This window comes from Tinamus guttatus, unplaced genomic scaffold (assembly GCF_059628265.1).
Source record: "Tinamus guttatus ecotype Peru unplaced genomic scaffold, ASM5962826v1 Tinamus_guttatus_pri_ptg000172l, whole genome shotgun sequence".
NCBI classification, from domain to species: Eukaryota; Metazoa; Chordata; class Aves; order Tinamiformes; family Tinamidae; genus Tinamus; species Tinamus guttatus.
Window position 1 is genome coordinate 89,244 of NW_028288706.1, and position 20,372 is coordinate 109,615.

General features: G+C 45.7%; 1 protein-coding gene across 1 annotated transcript in view; it reads right to left on the reverse strand.

Annotated features, from left to right (window-relative positions):
- Nucleotides 1-20,372, reverse strand: part of SHISA9 (shisa family member 9) — a 152,858-nt gene that overhangs the window by 13,496 nt on the left and 118,990 nt on the right. Inside the window, exon 3 of the mRNA XM_088523057.1 lies at nt 5,049-5,204. Coding sequence (XP_088379183.1) covers nt 5,049-5,204 — 156 coding nt within the window. The remainder of the gene's footprint in view (nt 1-5,048; nt 5,205-20,372) is intronic.

The window sequence follows — 20,372 nt, forward strand, 5'->3', positions numbered from 1 at the left end:
GATGACAAACGATGCCTTCATCTGTAATTCTGTTCCTGTTGTCCAGGCATTTCATTCAGTGAGCTATTCCTGAGTCTCATATTTTTAATCCATTTTTGTGCAACTACTTATGGAAGTAATAGCTGAAGATTTCTTTAGTTTTTTGAAAAGAAAAAACAATTCCTTTCTAAGCCTTCTGAAGAAACATGTCTTTTTCCATCAGTGTAACAGTGTGTTTGATATAAGAAAGTAAAGTAGCACAAACAGATTGTGTCCAATAACTCTGCAGTTCTAGTTTTTCTAATACGTCAACGCCGTCACCCCATGAATGCACGTTCAGGTCTTTTTCCCTGTTGTGTGTTTCCATAGTAGCATTTTTCCAATCAGTGTTTCTTCCCAGCCCTTCCTGTCTTTGCAGAGAGGCCCCTGAGAGGGAGCCCAGTGGCCTGCACGAAGCAATGCAGAGATCGGTATCAGCTTCTCACAAGGAAATTGGGAAGCCGCATTTATTCTCCTAAGACAGCTCTTATATTAACACAAAGTTGGAATCATTTGTATGCAAATTGAAGATCTGGACCTTAAGAGAAAACACCCTGTCAAGCACTCCCAAATGTCACACTAGCTAGGAAGGCTCAAAGTTAACTCCTTGTGGTTACCATTAGAATCATAGAATCATAGAATCATAGAATGCTTAGGGTTGGAAGGGACCTCTAGAGATCATCTAGTCCAACCCCCCTGCATACGCAGGGACACCTAAAGCACGTGGCACAGGACTGCATCCAAGCGGGTTTTGAAGATCTCCAGAGAAGGAGACTCCACAACCTCTCTGGGCAGCCTGTTCCAGTGCTCTGTCACCCTCAGATTAGATTTCCTCCCCGTGCGGGTGCCTCTGTTTTAGGTCCTGAGGACAAGCGGGACAGCTTTCTGGCAAGCATCACCTCTCTGAGGGCAACGTTAGCGACTGCAGTGGCGGCCCTGCTGTGCTCTACACAGCAACAGGAGTCAGAACAGGAGCTGTTTAGCCTTCGAGTGTCATGTTTACAGCAGCTCACTGCGGGGTCTGGTGGCTGGGAGCAGAGCTGGAGAACAGTCTAACATTTTCCTTTGGGATCAAAGAAGTCGAAAGCTTCAAGAAACGCTGGGAGCCATAAACTCCGAGACGTGATGGCGAGGCTGCTCCCAATTATATCCTCCTGCTTGCCCCACTATATCGTCAGTTAGGTCATACCTAATTTTCACAGAGGACTACAGCACCCAGCATCAGGGAAGGCTTTCTGGTCTTAGTTTTGGGCAGGAATTCTATCCATTGTGTTTTTTTTTTTTTTTTTTGGCAGAACCTTAAGCTAGCTCTGAGTTATCTCCTGTTATGCAGTCAGGTCTGCATAAGTTTGCATGTGCATGTGTGTAATGAGATTTTACAAAAGAAATCAAAAGATCTTATTAAATGGTGAAATAAGTTCTGTTCTCAGATTTTACATGCATGTGGGTGCACCTCCCCAGCAGCTGAGAAGTCATTGCCCCAGTTCTGCAGGGCTTGCAAAGCTCAGGTCAGGGAGCTTTGGGGAAATTTGCTCTTGTCTTTTTTGATTTGTTTTTTAAAAGTTCTAAGGAAAATCTGCCATTTTGCATTACCTGAAAGTCAGAAAAGGCGATTAACTTCTACTGTGCCAGGTTTGTGGACCGTTGTCCTAAATGAGTGAATGAAAACAGCTAACTCCTTGGGACAGGGACACTAATTTCAGTCCTAGGAAACTTTCATTAAGCTACAGCGTGGAGTCTCTCTCTTACAGCTAGCAGACTGCCATTTGGACTGCTCATGCTTTCTGAATGAATGTCCAAACGATGTGCAATAGAAATTAGTGATGAGCTACCTTCGTATTTCGCATGTCCTAGGATGTGAATTTCATGAAGGTGTTCAGGTACATGATCTCAATCCACTTGAAGCATTAGGCATGTCAGGATTGCTTAAATGAGCAATAACCATTTAAGCATGGAGTACAAACACAGTTGATGAACTGGAAATAAGAATAATTTATGCAGAAAAAAAACATTTTCTGCACTTTTCACATAAATAATCAAATACTTCAGAAGCACCAAAGGAAACCAGGATCATGTCATCTCAGGTGACCAAAAAATGGAAATATCTAAACAGTGAGTGTTCTATTGCCGCACAACATTCAGTGACCACTTCTGATGGGACTGAGCTCATTCTCGCTCATTCTCGGGAGCTTTAGAGCCCTCCTCCCTCCGATATGGTCTCTGCTGATCCTTGGCAGGGAGATATTTAGCTCTTTTGGCCGAAGATTCTCTGGTTCAGTGAAACTCAAAATGGCCCCAAAGAGCGCACCCGTCAGGTAGGTTAGAGATGCGAGGAGCTGGAGTGCTTATTCTTTAATTCTTGGTGGTCCTCTGCCTCCTAATGCCTGTCCCATGGGGGTGCATGTGTGTAAGCAGGAGGAGAGTGAAATTGTGCTGCAGGGAGGAATGCAGCTAGTAAAGCTCAGCTCGCCTGCACCTGGCACCCCAAGCACTTATGGGCCCGCTCCAAGATGGACCGAGAATGAGCTCAAACTATTCAGAAATAAACACTAGCTGCTAGTAAAAGATGAAACTGGCTGGTAGTCATTGGCCACTTGTCAGACGCACAGGATAGTGTAGGTTCCTCAGGCTCAGCCCATGATACCAGTCAGTTGTGTTCAGTAACAAGGGCACATGAATAGCAAGGGCCCGCTTGCCTCTTGTGCTCACAAATGCTTGAGCATTCAGGACTGACTTCCATGCAGGATCAAGAGCAGAGGTTCCCAAGGCTCCCAGGTTAGCACAGCGGCCGGGCGCTGAAGGGCGAGTAGGTGCCTTCTAAAACTAGCCAGCCAAGATTTTAGGACATCTGCACTTCAGAAGGAAGCAGCTGTGTGGACATTAATTAATACTGCCTGTGGTAGAGTATCACTTTTTCACTTGGCGAAACTTCTTCTCACTTGTGACCATATTACATTGGGTGATATGGATAAACTTGAACTCTGGCTGCTACACAGCAATAGGAATGCATAACCCACCTCCTGCCCCCCATTAAAGAAGAGATCTGAGCAGACTCCGTCCTAGCAACAGCAGCATGTAGAGTGAGCCACACTTAAATTAACATGGATTGCTTCAAACACACAGGGAAATAAAATATCCGTTCCTTATCCAGTTACTTTTGTGGGTAACTGCATCCACCCTCGAGCAATTATCAATGAGCATAAAGGGAAACGGACTCACGAAACTGCTGGTGGATTGGTAAACCCAGCGCTGAACCTTCGCGGTGGAAAAAGGTTCTGGCCTTGTGGCATGGCTGCAGTGCAGGGTGGATGTGATCTGCGTGTGTTTGCAGAAAACCTGCTCACAGGTGAAATCTGCCAGGTGGGAACTGCTGCTTTTCCCAGCTCCCGGGAAGTGAACACGAAGAGGCCAGTGCGGGGTCTGGCTGCGGGTGGGAGCCGGGCACAAACCTCAGCTGCTTGGGCGTGCGGAACAACTGCCGTGTGCGTAGGGGTGCGCAGGCGAGGGCGGCGTTCGGGGCACCCAGGCCTGGCGGGGGGAAGCTGATAAAACTGTGTGTTTATTGTGACTCTCTGTGGCCAAAAGAAAGGTGCCAGTGCACAACAGTTTTCTGAAATAAAGTTGAAATGGCAACGCAGTGATTTTGTGCTTCACTTGTGAAAATGCACCTGAATTTAAAGCCTGGCTGACATGGCCTCAGACTGGTAGATCTACAGGATGAAAATGTGACAGTGTTGCTCACCAATAAGAGGAAAGCATGGGAGGATGGTGCAATCCTCCTGGAAGAAAATGTCCCTGGAAGTTATGTTTAATTTAGTTCCAGGTTCTGAGAGGCATTATCGAACTTCTGGAGCTGAAGTGCACAATCTTTCAAGGTTGATTTAACTGCACTGCTACCATCTAGCTGCTTTAAAAACTTGTACTCAGACACCCAAGAAATATCTCTAATTAAGTGAATTTTATAAATAAATTTACACTCAAATATTACTGAAGTGCTAAGAACACTCTTTCATCCATCTCTCCATTGCCTGGGAAGCCCAAAAGACTCCTTCATACTTCAGCTACCTCCTGCGTTGCTGATGATACCAAAGAAATCCCCAGTAGCAGCAGTTCCTGCAGTGCTGCAGCACACTGCACCTGCGCTCAGCAGCTAGGGTCTCTCCTGGGGAGAGGAGTGGCAAGTCCAGAGGAATTGAGGGGTTTTTTGGGACTTTCCTCCTCTATCCCACTCAGGTCCTTTATGTCTCTCTGCTTCAGTGTGGCATATTAAAAAGAAATAACTTTTCATGCCTGTGGTTTAGAGGTTACTTAAATTTCGAAGGACTCTATTCCCTTCCCATACTTCTGTTCCAGACCTCTAGTTGTCGGCATCTTCCAGGGATGATGTCTGTGCCCAGATTATTAAAGCACTCTAAAATACTAGAATTTTACTAGATTCAAGTTCTAGTTCTATTCGATTTCCTAGTCAGGACATTATCGAATGTCAAAATTCCTTTAAAACATTGTTCTTGATCCCTTCTGCTCTTGATTCGCTTTGATTGTAGCTGATCTGTTAAATGTGTTAATGTAGATCAGTAATTAAAAAGGGGAAAAAGTCCCCCAAAGTGAGGGACATTGCTCAGAGACAGAGCAACTGCTGCTGCTGCTGCCCCCAGGGCGACTGCAGCACCTACTTTCTCAGTAGCCTATTCACAAAAAACACGTTTTAAGTTAATAGCTTAAAAGCAAAAAAACGAGTACATGACACAGGTGCTGTTGGGCCAAGGGGAGTAGAAGGCTTCTTTTTGTTGGTGGTGATGTTTTTGTTGTTGTTTTGCTAGTGGAGTGTTTAATCTCTCACGTTATTATGCTTAAGTATCACCTTTTTATCCCAAAGTAAACTGCCCTACGAAAAACAAGCCCAAGGTCAGAGCATAAAGCTGCGAGACACGATCCCTCCTTTGAAGAAGCCCCTCGGAGAGGCAGCGCGGTTTGCGGCGCGGGGCTGGCCAGGAGGTGCTGCGGCAGGAGCGCTCGCGCCGCGCACTTACCTACGGCCTTCAGGGAGGCGTACTTGTTGAGCTCCTTGCCCGGGGGCTGCTGCTCGTAGGGGTTCGTGATCTGCCCCAGGCTGGGGTAGGAGTGCTGATGTGCCATCTGCGGGAGGAGGGGAGACGTGGGGAGGACGTTATTCATCTGCGGTGCATCTGCATTAAAGGAAATGGACATGTGTTAGAGAGAACCCCAAACCAGCAGGTCAGTGTTGACGTCCTTATCCAGTATTAGACAGGACGTGTCATGAGACCTAGTGCAACAAAACTGTGTACAGTTTACTACAAGGTGTAGTAAAACCTGTGCTCCAGACAGTGGTGCGGTTCAGCGCTGGGGAATGGCTGCAGCAGTGCATGCTCACTCTTGCACCAAAAAGGCTCTTTGAACCAACACAGAGACTGAATTTGCCACAGGTGTAACATACAAACCAAAGCGTGAAGTTTATTCCAAGGTAATCTCAGTGATGGCAACGGAGTCCCTCTGTTTGTGCAGGTACCCAGCTAGAAGCGCCGCTGCAAACGTGTGGCCAGCCAGGCTGAGCGTGGTCACCGCGGAGCTGCGGGGACACCGGCAGGACCTGGGGCTGCACTGGCCTGCCACGAGGGCATTCCTGCAAAGCTCACACTTTCTTCTCATTTTTCTCTCTTTTCCCAATAGCAGGTGTCACAGTTTCATACCCGGGCAGCATTTTCTCTCTCAGATGTATCTAAAAGCACGTGCTAACAACCACTTATGTAGCACTTTATATCAGTACCTGCCCCATATCAATTCAGTGGTTTATTTGTCCCAGTGCAATAGAGACTGCAGCCTGATGACATTTTTCTTTAGGATATATCATAATTTATTAGGTGATCGTGATGTGTCATTCTCACATCTGAGGCGTTTGCTCAGAAGGACAGGTGCACTCAACCTGCAGAGCCTGATTTCTGCATGGGCAGGACGGCTCTTCGAGAGCCCTTCTGCGATTGGAGGTGTTGGGAGCTGTTTGCAGGCCAAGAACCTTGTCGTGGCGCCTGGCATCCCACGCAAGGAAGCCGTGTGCCCAATCCGTGACAACACAGCAACTCCCATTGCATCAAGCACAGGATTACGGTCATGTAGGAAGGAAGCTGGGTTGTTAGGGGAAAAAAGGATTATTATGATGGAGCGAGTGGGCCACCCCCAATGCCCACAGGATCTGGCGGGAGCTAAATATCCTCGCAGTTTGCCAGGCCACTTGGCTTTCCACAGCTCATTAATGAAGCTGAGCTCTGCGGAGCCAGGAACGGATTTACTGCTGGGAGAGGAAAGGCGAATGAAGGGGTTTTGCTTTCCTCACCATGGCCACTGCCGGCTCCAGGCTCTGCTCCCCGGGCCGGGCATGGCAGAGGGGGCAGGAACGGTGCTGTGCAGCGAGCGAGGGTCTTGGGGCTGCCAACAGGGAGCACACAGGTAGTGGGTACTCACTAGAGCCAAACGGGGCCTGGTTTTGCTTTGAGAAGATTGCAGAGGACCTTTTCATATTTCAGAAAGGTTTTTTTTTTTTTTTTTTTAAAGTTTGAAGTTGGAGAGTTTTCCAGGAGTAAAACTGTTATGTTTTCAATGTGTTATGTTCAATGAAACTTCTCCACAAGCTTCTGCTGGGCCCTAGTGCTGCAGAACTCGGCGAGTGGCTGCTCCGCGGCGCAGCTAGAGCCCGGGCAGCCCCGCGGCGCTGCCCGGCTGTCCCTCGGGCACAGCTCAGGAAGGCCTCTTCCCCTCGTGCCCTCCACTCCAAATAGCTGTCTGCCCTTTCCCACACATCCCTATTTCCAAATGCGTCTCCGCTGCGGCTGCCGCTGCACGTGCTCGTGTGCAGGGCAGTGCCTGCCCCGCTGCGTGTCACCAGCGCGGCAGCCGCCAGCGCGGACGGGGCCGCTCGCGGGAAGGAAGTCTCAGCCGTTTCGCGCTGCATTGCCAACTTCTGCTCTGAAGCAGATACACTTCAGTGCTTCTCAGATGCCACTATCACGAATTTCCCTTGTGGCAACTCTTATTCTTCAGTCTGTCAAAACATCATGATTTCAGTGTGATAAGAGTATTGAGAACACCAGTTTTTCTGCTGTCAGTGCCAAAGTGGCTTGCAGCTGTGGAAAGCTTCCAAAAATGCTGTAAATAAGTTGCAGTTAACCAGAATTGCTTTTTTTTGTTTGCTTGTTTTGTCTCTCACTTGGACACTTTTATTCAATCACCTCTTTAACAGTAATGCAGAAAGTTATCCCAGAAAACGTGTGCCAGGCGAGCTTGGTGGCATTCCCCTTACAACCATGCAGTTTGCAGGATAAATGTTGCCGAGTTTGGGTTCGCTGAGCGTTTATGAAGATGCAATGAGTTTTGTTTCCCAGCCCCAGATCATCTTTGACTTCTGTTCTGCCACTTCTTGCTAAAAGCCTCGTCTAAGTTAGGAATTTCAGGGGAATCACGGACAGTTTCTCTCCACAGCTGCCCAGACTGCACAGTGCCCCTCGTTCCCACTCAGGTGCTTGCACCAGGCTAAGTCATCACATGGAAAACGCTGCTGTGATTACTAAGGCGTTTGGCCATTGCCCCAAAGTAAGTTAAGCAAAAGACCTTGAACTATATTGAAGAAAGGTTCATATTTAGAAAGAGATTCCCACTGGACTGGATTCTCAGGATCTAAAGGAAAACCTTTGCTTGATACATTTACCTGTTTCAGTCTGAATCATACTAATTTTTAGTCTGAATATGTGGTATCTGAGAATGTCCCATTGGTTTGCAAAGCTGATGATAAACTATATGTACATTAATTCCATAACTGCATGATCATAGCAGTAAGTGAATTAGTGGGTCATTTATCCTGATTTCTCCATACATAATTTAATAATGATGGGTAAATTCACCTATATTTAGATGATATTTGGGAAATAGTTGTAACTAATGAACATTGGGGTAAGGTAAAGTTCGCACCCATATTGTAGGGCAGTGTCTAAGCCAAACTACAGCTGGAGCCCTGGTTAGTCGGGAGCAGCTTGCAAGGTTTAAGACTCAACAGAAACAGTTTGGCAGTCTTTCCATTTGGTGCTTTGACATTTTTCCCCCTGAAATTGGATAAATGCCAGTTTTGGTTTTTTTTTTTTTTTTTTTGGAAGCAGGTAATAATCCAGTAGATTATTCAAAATAGTTTGGAATACTGTGGGAAAGAGGGTTTCATTTGAAAGAAAGTCTAATCAGAAAAAGCCCAACCAACGTTATCGCTGATTTCCCATGCCGAGTTAAATCCTTGTGCCTGGAGCAGACACCCCGCACCAGGATCAGTTTATAGCTAGAAGCAACAGGTTGGACATCCCCACCGCCAGCCCCACTCGCCATGAAGACTTTCCTCCATCCTTCCTCTGCTCATTGCCTCAACCTTTGCCTCCGCCTGTGCAGCTGGCCCTTGTTGCAGGTGTCGGAGCTCGCGGCTTGGCGGGATGTCCCACTGGAAGGGCTTTGGGGTCGTCTCCCGCCCTTCCCCTTCCCTGCTCGCGAGCGTTAGCGGCTGGAGCGTGCGGCCCGTGACAGCAGCGCTGGCATCGCTGCCGCCGCAGGCTGCGCACTGCAGCGCGCTCACTGCAGCGAGCGCCTCCCGCGCCTCACTCAGACATCAAGGAATCGTCAGCAAGCAGCTACTACACCCAGACAGGAAGGCAGTGCACGAAGAGCTGACACACTGTGGTCACAGGTATGAATGTGGAGAGAGAAGGCAAAAATGCAAACACCGTTTTTTTTTTTTTTTTACATTTTTCTGCGCTTATAGAGTTTGTTGTGCTGGTCACCTAGGTTGCTTTTTGTCAAGAAGTTTGTTCACTGAGAGCCACTGGGCTGCCCTGAACCTCCCTAGTGCTCAGCCAACATCCTGCTCCGCTTCTCCATGGGAGACTGCAGCCTGTTCTGCAGAGCAGCCCTGGGATTCATTCCTGCGCGTAGCAGGGAAGTCATAGAGACAAGGAAAGTGAAAATAATACTGATGCACCAAAGAGAGTCTCTTAGCAAATGGGCAGTTGCAGGCATAAGGAGAGGAACAAATACGATAGACAACGCAGCAGCCAAAAGGGAGCAGGGGGGACGGGCAGCAAAGCGGAATGAGGCTTTGCTGGAAAAGCCTCCTGCAGACACACATACAAAAGAAATGAGAGCAAGACAGACAAAAGAAGACTGGGAAGTCAAGGGGAGAGAAGAGGAAAAATCAGAGAGAAATGTAATAATAGCTGAGCATTTGGAGATGCTCAAAAGAAAAGGATATGCCCTGAACTAACTCAAACTGAAAATAACAGCTATGAAAACAGAGTAGATCTGAGCGACTAGGGAACACCAGCAGAAACCTGCCCCCGCTCCAGACCTGCACTGCCACCAGTGCGTGCAGTGCTCCAGTGTATTACACTTAATTCTGAGACCAGCTCACGCAGTTTTGCCAAACCCTGTTTACAGCCCTACAAGACTTGCCTAATGGAAACTGTTCATGCTATTGCTGCAGAATCCCAGATGATACAACAAAAGCAAGCTGGCAGTAACTATAGCAGATTATCCTGGGAGACAAATTCCTTTCAGACCTGCTCCTTTCTGGGCAATGTCTCTTGGTCTCCATTCACGAGACTAATCCTCCTGATGGGGTGGAACTCCAACCCTGCAGCCTATACACTGCATTTCCCTGAGGCTTTGCAAACATTGTAATGCTGTTGCCAAACTAGTGTCCCCCAAACCAGCAGTTTTCATATGTCCTGTTTCATATGTCCATTCTGTTTGTATTAACTATATGAAACCTGTATGCTCCTCTTCTCCAACAGGCATAAAATGGTATTTCAGCTCTTGTTAAATTAGTAGCACTCCACAGCAATGTTTTCTGTAGTAAAAGTGCTAAGTGGAAGAGTATTCCCTCCTATCAGATCTTAAATTCTCTGCTTTGCAATTTAACTGGTTTTATGTTTTAGCAAGAACAGATGCTCCTAATCTAGATTTTCTGCCATTCATTATTTTATATGCTTTTTTTTTCTACTTCTCAAATATTTCTCTTGTGATTCAGAAGTAAATAATTTCACTCCTTTTAAACTCACTCTTTCTGAGATTTGCTCATTAAGGCTACCATGTTTGGACAAGCCCTGCAATGTGGCTTTTGAGATGAGATGATTCTGCCTTCACTTTTTCAGATGGAGCCGTGTTATTCTGTGTATAATAGTTTCCGTAAGTCATCTCTGTGAGTATCTGTCCCTTATGGCATGCAGCCTTTTTTGTTCTCTCATCAGTAGTGTACAAGTCACGCAAGTGACATACTTTCCCCAAATATGATAGTGCTGAGACAATAAATATTTTTCATGGCAATTTTATGTTAGCCAGTTCCCTGTTCTGGCTCTGCACTGTATCATAAAAACATTCTTGTAACACAGACAACTTACCCGTCTAATCACCGTCACAAAAAGGATCTGAGATGAGTGGGATGGCACTTCATCCGGCAAGAAAATGTTTCTGTTTAATGGAAGTGACAGTCTACAGTGTAAATGCCTGTCATCAAACACAGTCTCCTGCTTTCCTCTGTCCTAACAACTGTAGGAGTTAGTCCCATACTGTACTCCGCTTCTCCATGCAGGTGCCTTTCAGCCCACTGTTCTCCAGTGCCACGGGTCATTGCCTCTGTCACTGCCTGTATGATTAACCTCCAGTTCTGCTGCCATCATCCGTGGCAGAGGTTGCGTGGTCTTCTACAAATGGCGATCAGTAGATTTCTGAAAAGCCTTTTTCCTCCCAGTAGAAAAATGCTGGACCAAGAACACTGGTTCAGTGACATCGTCCAGCTTCAAAAAGGTACTCAGCTTCTTAGGACACACTGGTGGGCCACTGGTGGGGGACACCAGAAGCCTCTTGCTTCAAGGTGACAGCTGGTAAAGGGTAAAGTGGCATAAGATCTCTTAGCACCTTAGTGCTCTGCTTTAAGGGGCTGATGGACAGCATGAGTATGGGCAAAGTCTCTCTGTGTTAGGGTGGGAGATCCACGAGCTGCCATCCAGAGGGAGTGTCCCTCGGCTCACCAAGGGAAGGAAGGTCGTGGAGCCAGGGCAGGGTTCTCCACAGAATCTGCCATGCTCTGCCCTTCGCCCATAGCTTAGGAGGGACTGGCTGTCTCTTGGCAGGGAGAGTAGACTGCAGAGATGCACGGGATGCACTGCGGAGTGAGACAGCACTGCCCTCTGCATCACCCTTGGATGGCAGAGCTGGCCATCAGAGTGCCCCGTTTTCTTCTGGGTGGAGACTGCCGCTGGGAGCTGCTGAACTGTCCGTGGTCTTGTGGATTTAGGAGATGGGGCCTTCCTCATTTTTCGGGTTTGGGCTCCTCTTTTCTGGTTAGACACCAGGCGTGTAGGAGCAGAGCTCTGTGGAATCAGTTGGCTGTTTTGCTGCCATCTGAGGAGGTGGGAGGAGGATCTCACTGGCCTTGTGACTCAACCAGCTGGAAGCCTCTCTGCTCTGCTTTCCCTTGTGCACAGCACCGCACCCCTACACTCACATCGGTGTGATTTTTGCTGTCCTCTTGCATGTAGAAACACTGCAGTCTGAGCTTCCTTTTCCATGTGGACTTTTATTATGTGATACCACATCTCCTTTTACAAAAGTTATTTTTGTGTCCTCCAAAGGTTTGCTTTCCCTTCATAATTACTCACAACCTGACAGAGTTATAATCCCCTGATAGGATTTGTGGCACTGTAATCTTCTCTAGAGCAGCCCGTTGTGCCTCCACAAACACGGATTAGAGCCCTTAAGGAGACAATGAGGAGATGAACTCCCGGATAGCGGGACCGCTGGCGGGGCCATGCCCAGGGCTCGAGCTGCTCCCGCTCCCACCCGCGCTCCTGCCTCCCCTCCTCTCCTTTTGCCTCAAGTTGCACAGCTGAGAAATTAATTAAACCTACCGGTTATGCACAGTTTGAGCACTGCAAATATCCTTAGCTATGCAAATTAAGAAAGGATAAATTCAGCACATTTTACTTGCGTGACAAAATCTTTTTGCTAAGAAGTTCTTTACACTTTCCCGTAAGGTATCAGTTGTTTTATAAATCAGACAGTTCTACATTCGCAGAGAAATAAAAGAGTCTACTAAGATGTACCAGCCAGTTCAGGTTTTAATTCTGCCTGCTTTGTTTTCTAATGAAATTGCTTCAATTCATTATTATTTTCTTCCAATAATAAATACATTCCTTTTTTACTTAAGAATGGGAATGAGCCTGTCATCATAATCTTTAGTATTCCTTCTAAGTGTTTATGCACCTTCCTTAAGCTTGTTATTGTTTTATTTGTCCGTAATGACTACTGACCACCAATGAGTGTAGAAATTTATGCAGTCCAAATGCTTAAAAAAATCCCTTACTTGAGGCTTTTCCCTGGATGGTCTTTTAGCTGCCCGATATACCAAGTGCTAAGAAGAAAATCATTAGAGGATAAAAATTCTAAAAAACAAAAAGTTGCTGTCTCTTTTTTATATTTGTTATTTACTATTTTGTTTAAGCAGTAACTTATTTCCTGCATAGGTTGCCCTCATACAGCTGACCTAGCAGTGGGGAAGGATGAGCTGTAGACCCACTGGCCATGCGGCCTGTGCTCTGCGAGGGAAGGCGGCGCGGTGCGCGCGGAGGCGCGGGAGCTGCGCGGGGCCATGCGTCCCGCCGCGCGCGGGCCTGTTACCGCCGGCGCCCTGCGCTTCTGCTGCTCTCTGCTAAGCAAACCGCTAGCCTGGCCACGGTGAAGAGCAGTGGAGAAGCAGCGGTCTGTTCACAAAGAAACCGCCGTGATTTGTTATATTTTAAAATATTCAAGAACAAGATTAAGGATTACTGAGGGGATGCACGTTTTGTCTTTTTTGCTTAGTATTACAGAAAATGCAAACGAATGGCTGTTCAAAAGATTTTTCTAGTTTATCCATACTCCTCTCAGGGAGGACTAACCATGTTCCTGATGCAGGTTTGTCATGTATTTAAACATCTGCAGTGAGAGGCTCCACAGCCAACGTACACAGCGTAATCCACCTCCAATTCCATTGCAGTCCTCACAATTAGAAAACATCTCCTGAAGTCTGATTTAATTCTCCTTTAAGGCAGTTTGAATCAATTAGTACTCCTGTCTACCAAGAATGTGGAGAACAGATGATTACCAAGATTTCTGCAGCAGCATTTTGGTGTTTTAAAGTTGTTACTAAGGTCTTCTTTCAGTCTGCTTTGTACTAAATACTCACAATTCTTTCAGTCTGTTCCTCTAGAATGATTAGCAGTCTCATAACAGTATCTCTGAACACATCTTTTTGGAGATCTGGTATCTCATCCTCTTCTTGTATCTTCTAGGATCTCTACTTGATGCGCCCTAGGATACCATTTATTTTTTAGCATGAGCATAATATTGTTGATCTATTTCTGCCTGTGACCTCGTAGAGCCCTAAGATCCTTTTATACCAAGCTGTTCCTTACCCACTTGTTCTAATCCTGTGTCCGTTTAAATGACTTTTCTTAGGCAGGAGATCTTGTGTCTCTCAACTGAATGGCACCTTGTCTTTGACAGCATTTTTCCAACTTTCTAAAATCTTTTGTATTGTAATTCTGTCCTCCAAAGCACCTCAAACTCCCCCCAGCTTCCTTGGTGTCATCCACAAGCATAGCAAGTGTACAGTCTGTTCCATCTTTCTCCTCAGGAATGAAAATACTGCACGACATTAGAGACAGAACGCGTCCCTGCAGGACTCTGCATGCTCTATTCTTTTAATACAGTTTTCCAAACAATTTTGCACCTACCTTTCAGAAACGGTTTCTTAAGATTTATTATATTTATGCCTTTTCTCTTATCCAAAGGGCATGGGATGTTGTCACATAAGGAAATGGCTCTGCTTTTGCTTGGTTTGTGCTTGACATATCTGCACTAGTTGTTACTCATGGCCATGTTTTGACTAAATGTTATAGAGCTATAAAAAGTTTATCTGTTTATTCCCATTTCTCCCTCTCTCCTGTCCCTTAATCGAGGAATTAAGTTTAGCTAACTGATTTGCTATTCCGTTCTTTCTCCTCCTTTGAAGCCTGACAGCACACTAGTGCTCTGACAGCCTTGCAGAACATCATCCAGCTGTGGGAGGTTCTAAAGGTGATGCCAGCATGGGGCTTCATTACCTGAACCCCTCTGTCTATGTTTGCAGGATAAATTCTAATTATCCTGCATTTCTTCTGGGCCATCAAATAGAATGGCCTAATTTACCTGAGTCCTGTCTAGAACAGGAATAGTTCAGTCTAATTTACCTAAGTAAATCTTGTTGAAATCTGTCCTTCCTGCCCTCGGTATGAGCCCCCCTCACCTTTTTCTGATACTTATTTTGGAGGCTTGAAACTCTCGCTGGTTTTAGTGAATATCGAGGCAGTGTCCTCCAAAAAGGACAATGTGAGTCTTTGAATCTTACTCATCAGTTTGTCTTAGCTAATATTGAACAAAAATTAGCGGCTTCGGCATGCTGTACATGAGTCCCTTTTAGTTTATCAATGCTAAGCCTTGCATAAGCAAAGTTATTTGAGCAATTCTGATTGGATCTTTTGTGTAAAATGGTAGTTTACCATGTAATGGATAGTTATGACAGATGCCACATAGTTCTTTCAATAATTGCTAGACTCAAATTATTTCCTTCCTCTCTATCTATATATACATACGTATATTTAATGCTGTTTTGGTCAAATATATGCACAAGAGTTTCAGGGATGAGGGAGAACAACAAAATTAAGGTAGAAGAGAGGATGAGATAAATAGCTTATTTTGAAAAAGAAAATGCTATTGCAGGAAAAAAAAAAGATATATTCTTTCCTCTCTATTATTTTTAATTTGCTTTAGGCTTCTGAGGTGAAACTTGAAATATCATCAAGCAAGCAAATTAGACCAACCGTGAGCATAAATACAAAGCTGGTAAGCGTGCAGCTCCTTTTCTTTGCAGTAGTTCACTTCTACACACACGGGGAGGAAGCAAGTTGTGGGGGCACCTTGCAGATAGGCCGCGTGGCTGAGGGTTGTGTCCTGGTGCCAGAGAGCAGGCCATGGTGTGAGCAGAGGGTCCCGGCCGCGCGCCCCCCGCTCCCTTCAGCCGCTGCCGGCCATGGGCGCACCGCGTGCGTTGGGTCAGTGCTCCTGCCTGTCGCCGCTCACAAGCCCGTTCCACCCGTCGGAAGCTTCCTCCTTAGTCACGAGTGTTTCGTAGCTACTGAGGACATTTTAGCCAGGGGTGAAATAATTCTATTTTACATTTAGGCACAAGAGGCAAGAAGAAAGAGAAAATGGGGAAAATTGGAATGATTCTTAACATGATTTAAAAATGCTAACATTAAATGGCATCTAGTAAAACAATGTTCATTTTCATTCAAAACTGCAATTTAAAACCAAATTCTTCGATACCTAATATATACCTTGATGATACTTCCAGGAAAACTGTTCTGATTTCCCATTAAAAAAACAAATGGATGCTCTCCTATTCCTACGATTAGGTGTAAAAAGGAGATCATTTTTAAAAACTATTTTCCCATTTTCTCTCTCTTCTTTTAGTATCCTACATGAGTTCATACGTCCTCTTGTCATTTGCTCCTCTCTTCTGATGGCGTGCAGAGTGCTGCTGCAGGCAGCATGGACTGGGTATGGATGCAGGGGGAGGCAAGGACACAGAGTTTTTCCATAATTAGGACCCAGGCAATCCGCTATCAGCAGGAATATTATATTCCCTTTAACATTTCACTAATGTTCACATTTTATTTCAAACCTCTAGACTTAAAAGGCAACTGTCTCAATCCCGGTGTTATTTTAAGCACCTCTTCTTCTACCATTTCTGTGATCAATAAGGTCTCTGCACATACTGCGACGTGCGACGTGACCCAGTTCTGCTTTTGCGTCTTTCACGGCCTTTTGTAGAGCGGTAGCTTCACTGCTAAAGGGACAATGATGAACAAAAGTTTCAATAAATGATAAAATTCTTCTGCTTTAAAGAAGCAAAATTCAGTGGCTTTTAAAAGACTTCAGACACCTGAATAAAAGTTGAGATTATCCATCCTATTACAACCTTTTCCCCAAAATGCAAATGTTTTCTTATAAATCGGCTTCGTTGCAAATGGCTATTGCTGTAATTGCATTTGGCTGTCCACGGGCAGTAAAACCAGAGATTTATTCCTCTGAGAATAAGGCATAATGGGCCACTTCATCTAGTCATCACAGGCAAGCAGCTTAGCAAGGATCCCCGTCTGAAGATGCAGCTGATTTCAAGGGAAAGCTGGAGGAAACCCCTGCATGTGCAGGGCTGGAAAGTCCCAGGCCACATGCGAATGGACAGGAGCTTGTGAGAGCCGCTGTGCTGAGTGCCCGGGATGTGCTGAACTTCTCCTTCAAACATATATGTATATTAATACTGTTTTTTTCAGTGCAGAAAGTGTCACTGCCAGGGCCACCACCCCCTCTCCTCCCGTGGCGCTGGCAGCAAGACCTGCAGCCTGCAGTGGCTCTGGCCGGAAGGCTGCCCTGCAGAGCTCTGCCGTGGCATCTGCTCCCCCAGGGCCTTGCTGGAGGTGCTGGCTGTCCCCTCACAGCCTCTCTGAGCCCTGGGGCCCTCCTTACACGCAGGGCCTTGCTGGAGGTGTTGGCTGTCCCCTCACAGCCTCTTTGAGCCCTGGGGCCCTCCTTACACGCAGGCCCTTGCTGGAGGTGCTGAGTGTCCCCTCACAGCCTCTTTGAGCCCTGCGGCCCTCCTTACACCCAGGGCCTCGTTGGAGGTACCGGGTGTCCCCTCACAGCCTCTTTGAGCCCTGGGGCCCTCCTTACATGCAGGCCCTTGCTGGAGGTGCTGGCTGTCCCCTCACAGCCTCTTTGAGCCCTGGGGCCCTCTGTACGCCCCAGGCAGTTGCTGGAGGCGGGTGCAAGCAGCTCTCCTTGGTACGTGTGCCCCGCAGCGTTGCTTTCCTGGAGGAGGCAGTGCACTCCGCCTGAGATTTCTCACCAAAGCGTTTCACCTTGCTTATTCAGTTGCAATACAAACAAGAGGTTGTTGTCTCCCCGTGCTTTGCCTTCCTGCAGGGTGAGCTGGATGAGTTTGCTGATCGTGAGAGACCTTCCAAACAGGCCTGTTTCCCTGCTGATGAATTGAGGCTCAAGAAGGAATGCAGGTATTTGGGTTTCAACAGACTGTGGCTGTGTGACTGCCACAAAGGTGACTTCTTTTAAGAACCATGGAGACAAAATGATGACTGGGGACAGTGACAGTTTATTTAGCAGTGACACTAATTAACACTGCTGTTCAACTCAAGTGCTTCTTAGCATAGTAACAAAGCCCAGATATGTTTTGAGTTCCTGACCAGTGCTACCTGCCTCAAGGAAGAGCGGTGGCAGAAGGCAGGCTATATAAGGGACACAATTTACAGCCCTTTAGAATATAACCTGTTTTGTCATTTCTGCCTCCTTATTAGCAGGCCTGTTTTCACCAGCTGCTCCTTTGCAGTGCAGTTCACCTTTGTGCAGGTCTCAGAAATAAAATCCAGGGCTGGAAATAAAAAAGTAAAAGTGATGCTTCCTTTCTCAGCCCTTTCTAGTGATAACCTATTACTCTGCATACATTATTTTTAATGAATTGCAGAGTGTCTCTTCAGCTCGCTCAGTGTCCTCTGGAACCAAGGCTGTACGGGCTCCCGCACATGCACATACCAGGTATGTTCTGCCCCTTGCTTTTCTAATTGGTAACAAAACTATTTTGGCAACAACCATCTTACATTTCCTTCGATCAGAATTTGCTTTAAAACTTACAGAAACCAGAGTCTCAAGTGCCTTAGTGGAAAGTCCAGTGCGCTGCTCAGTGCTCCTGTTTTGGGGGGATTTCAGTTACGGGAGTTTAAAGGACAGCAAATTGAAGAGCTCAGGTGCAAATCTCAGCACATCAAGCACGAGAGGAGCGAGTGGGGGGCAGTACGGTTCTCTGGCTGCAAGGCTTTGCCCGGAGCGAGCAGCTTCCCACGTAGCAAAGAGCTCTTTCAGTATTACACAGCTTGTTAGGAAAACTTCAGTGTATAATACAAATCTTATTTATTATGTATTTATTCCTGGCACGTGAAGAACTTGCCGAGCAGAAAAAGATGCAGTCTGTGCCCCAAGGGAGAGCTGCTGCGAGCTCTGCTGCCTGAAGCCCATGCTCTTGTTCTGTGACCAGAGGTTATGCCCTCGAATTAATGCTGTCAAAACCAGGGCTGCTCACAGCGTGTTGCTGTAAATAATCTCTGTCTATAATAATGGATCATTACACAAACTTCCTACAGAAACGCAATATGCTGTAAATGTGTTTTCCTTTACTATATTTTACCTCCAACTTTAGTACTAGGATACTACTTTAGGAAAATTAGAACTTGGGCTCTTACTGCACAAAAAAATGTATAGATGAGGAGATCCCTATTTGATAGCAGCAGTAGGATCTTCTAGATTCAATTCAGCTTGTGGGACAATCACTTGTCCACAAAGAACCACTAATTATTTGTTTCATTAAAAAATATGTATTTTAAGCAGTTTGCGAGTTAAGATAGGCAAACTGCTGCCAGTTATTTAACTGCCAGCAGTTAAATAACATAGGGTGAGTTACTGCATACAGAAAGAAGAAGATACACATACACGGAAACACGATTGGACAGCTTTTCTTCTGAATACTCCAGCTAACTTTTGTTGGGATTACCACTATTAATGCTTATTAACGCTAAATCTTGCAAAAATCTAAATAAATAGCAAGTATATGCTTATCAACTGTACACAGTTCATTGAATTGTAATAGCCACAGAAAACCTGGAAACTCTAGGTCTACCCAGAGTCTCTCCATACTTTTATTATGGTATTATTTTTTAATGTTCACAATGGCCAATAAACGTGGCTGCATTTTCGAGTTAGAGCAAAAGCCTGTGATTTGGCTGCTGTCAGGATACGGTTGTACAACTTGGCGCGTTTTGTCCCACGGATAAACCATCCAAGTGGCTCCTCTGTACATCAGCAGATTTATTCTATTTATTGTAATGATTTGGGAATCTTTTGCTTTCAGATTGGAGAAAGACACGAAAGGCAGAAAAATATGTTAACTGCCAGTTAGGAATCTCTGTGCCCTGGCAGGACTAAAAAATGTAATAGGTTATTTCTAAGTCTTCTCCCTGTAATTCAGCAAGGAGCTAAATCATTCTGTGTTCTGTTTAATATTTTGTTTCCTCGTGGACGGATGAGTGCCCTTTGCTTAGCTGTTCCTTTCCACAAAGCAGTGATGGCGCAAAGAGCATTTCAGTAGTTTATTCTTTGTGCATTAGACCACCTGGCTGGAGATCGGTGCAAGAGTCTGACCTCCACTGCAGGAAAGGGAGTTTGAGGGATGGGACAATTTTGTAGTTGTAGACACTCTGCGTTGTGCATGTATCTAAGTATCTGTTTTATAGTATTAACTATTGTCACTCTGCTAGCAGAGTTTCCTCAGAGCATAGACTTTGCTCACAGACACTCATGTTTCCTGCTGTGCAATTCAGTGACCACTTGAGAGGTTTAGTTTGGCTAAAGACAGCAGTGCTTAAGCCCAAAAGTGCCACTGAAATATGCACCCATTCTGCAGAAGTATTTCTGCAAGTAAACTGTGCTTTCTTCAGGATGCATAGCATGTGAGTTTTTGATAGGGAATGAAGGAAAAAGCTGGTGCTGTGTTTTTTACCAAGCAAGTTCTTCTACAAACAGCAAGTTCCTTCCTCTGTGTTCATTTTATACTTATATTTTATACTCTACTCAGAGAGTCACAATGTTGAACCGCTGATGCCATCCGGGACAACACAAGAAGTTGTTAAAAGAAAAACTTTTTTTACGCTTTACATTTGAACTCATGAAAACACAGCTCTTGACTGGAGCAGAATTGAGTGAGAAGGGTTCTCTGCCTCTCCTGCCCACGTGTTTCTCAGCAGGGAGAACTAATACTGCAAGACATGACACTCGTGTATCTAAAACACAAGTGGCCTGGGTAGTGCATGTCACCGTGGTACAACAGGTAAACCTTTTACTTAGGCAAAGTCTTAGCCCAGCTGCAGGCAGCAAGAAGGGCAGGATTTCATCCATATTCATTTATTTTCCAAGTGGGACCTGATGGAGGAAAAGTGCTTGAACACAGTGTGTTAAACTCATGTGGTCTCATGCAGTGGGATTACCTCAGCACCTAAGAGTTTTGCTGGATAACAATCCTAGGCAAATCCATGGTGGGAGATACTTCTTTTCATCTCCAGTGGAGGCTGAAGGGAATCACAGATTTCAGCACTACTGCTTACCAGTATCTG